Raw genomic sequence first — 2191 nt, forward strand, 5'->3', positions numbered from 1 at the left:
AATAAAACGAGGCCCCGCACGGCACCTTCTCCTTTAGGGGCAGTCTGAGCACAGCGAGCTTCCTCCCCGGGCCGTGCGTGAACCCGCTGTGAACCGAATTTCCTCTCCAGGAGTGCTTCCGACTATTCCCACTCCAAACACGGGCAGATCAAGGAGTTTTGAAGGGTTTTAAAAAAATTTTTGGACATCCATTTTGAGTAATAAGACAAAGATGCCCTTCGCTGGGACGGCCGGCTACGGGGGTGCGTGACTCCTACTCTACCCGAACACCCGAAAGGCCCAGGGAGGATTTCACGCGGTGTGTGCCTGGCTGGTCCCCGTGTGGGGTCTCCCTGCTTGTCCTCGGCGGGCTGCAGGGCTGCGTGCTGCTGGCACCACCGCTGGGACCCTCAGACGGCCCACCCCACCCTTCCTGGCTGCGTCTCACCTGTGGACACTGGCCTGGGCCGGAACGTGCCCCATGGCTGGCCTGTGCCCCCTGCAGTGCCCGGGGGCCTGCTGCCGTCCTCGGTGGCCTGGGGTCTCCACACCGGCACGGAGGTCTCGTCCGCCGACCGGGGCCGCCAGTCCCCCACGCAGGGCCTGGCCTTGGCGGGCTGGGCCGCAGGCAGCAGACCGCTCAGGGAGGGGGAGACGCGGTCGCTGCAGACAGAGGCACAGGAGGTGGACAGGGAGCAGGAGCCGCCGTCACTCAGCTCGTAGAAGCCTGGATGGAGCAGACACGGCAGGTCAGTGCACCCCCGGGTGGGGACCCCCTTCTGGAGGAGCCCCGGGACCCCTCTCCTCTGGGTACCCGTCACAGGCAGGCAGGGCCTGAGGGAGCCCCGAGCTGGGCTCCGGGAGGCTGTGGGAGCTGTCGGCACCGTGGTCAGAGCCCGCTTCACCCCACCCCGAAGCACGGCCCGTGCCCCGACTATCCCCACGCGCATCTATCTGCCTTGCTCCAGGAGGGGAGACGCCCGCGTGGGCTTTTCCATTAAAAGGAATAGTTTTCTCTGGCATGCATGTGTGTGAGCACGCTCTCTCTCTCTCTCTGTCTCTGTCTCTCTCTGTCTCTGTCTCTCTCTGTCTCTCTGTCTCTCTCTGTCTCTCTGTCTCTCTCTCTCTGTCTCTCTTTCTCTCTCTCTCTCTCTGTCTCTGTCTCTCTCTCTCTCTCTCTGTCTCTCTTTCTCTCTCTCTCTATATATATATACATATACACACACTCTTTTTTCTAGAACACTTCTAAATCAAAACATTTCATTTTTAGTATTGTTCAATAACATATGCTTTTGGGGCTTAAATATTGCCTCCTGACTTTCGGATCAGCCCGGAAACAGGCCGGGGACGGGCGCTCCTCCCTGCCTCAGACGCCGGGAAGTGCTGGGACTTGGAGTTCAGGCCCCGAGAAGGGCTGGCGGTGGGAGGTGTCTGCCGGGGTGCGGGGCCCTTGCACACCGGCCCGGCGTACCTGAGCTGGGCCGGCTGTCGCTGTCCAGGGCCTCTCCGGGGGACGCGCCCACGTCCAGCTGCAGCTGGCTGATCTGCTGGCCCAGCTGGTCCAAGTGGGTCTCCAGGCCGACGTCCTGCTGTCTTAGCCGGGCCTGGGGAGGCAGAATGGGAACCACAACTGATGCGAGTGCAGAAACTGAAATTAGGGCTCGATGCGGTAAAAACGTTTGCATCACGAATACAAGTTAAACTCCCAAATCCACATGAAATTCGCCCCCTCACTCTGACAGCTGCTCCTACGCACACCCAGGCAGTCTCCTTGCTCTGCACACGGAAAGAAAAAAGCCTCCTGGCCCTCCCCGCCCCCCATACAGGTTTCCCCACCAACTGCAGACTATTTTACTCATCGGCAGTTTCAATTAGACATTTCTCTACAAGGATACAGAATGATACAGCTGTGGGAGAAGCAGATTCTCAGGCTGCATTTGCTGCAGGCGAAGGTGATGTTTCCATCTTTCTGCCAAAACCCGAACGGTTCAAAACCTTACTTGTAACGTCAGGGAGGGAGAAGGGGCTTAACATTGAGGAGTGGGGGGGGCAGGAGGCTTTTTTCTTTCTGCTGTGAGGACCTTCCTCATGTAAAGTTCACATCTGTGTGCGTGCGTGCATGTGTGCTTAAGATGCGCCTATGTCCACAAGCACACGTAAATAATGTTTGTAAAATCAGCCCGCTGATGTCTTTCATTCAATTACCGAATTC

The 2191-nt window shown here is 58.3% G+C and overlaps 1 protein-coding gene across 1 annotated transcript in view; it reads right to left on the minus strand.

Annotated features, from left to right (window-relative positions):
- Positions 1 to 2191, minus strand: part of DACT2 (dishevelled-binding antagonist of beta-catenin 2) — a 65371-nt gene that overhangs the window by 12534 nt on the left and 50646 nt on the right. The window contains exons 6-7 of the mRNA XM_012658960.1: positions 1451 to 1583; positions 428 to 706 (exon numbers count right to left, since the gene is read on the minus strand). Of these exons, the coding sequence (XP_012514414.1) occupies positions 428 to 706; positions 1451 to 1583 (412 nt within the window). The remainder of the gene's footprint in view (positions 1 to 427; positions 707 to 1450; positions 1584 to 2191) is intronic.

The sequence above is a fragment of the Propithecus coquereli genome, unplaced genomic scaffold (genome assembly GCF_000956105.1).
Source record: "Propithecus coquereli isolate 6110/MARCELLA unplaced genomic scaffold, Pcoq_1.0 Scaffold591, whole genome shotgun sequence".
NCBI classification, from domain to species: domain Eukaryota; kingdom Metazoa; phylum Chordata; class Mammalia; order Primates; family Indriidae; genus Propithecus; species Propithecus coquereli.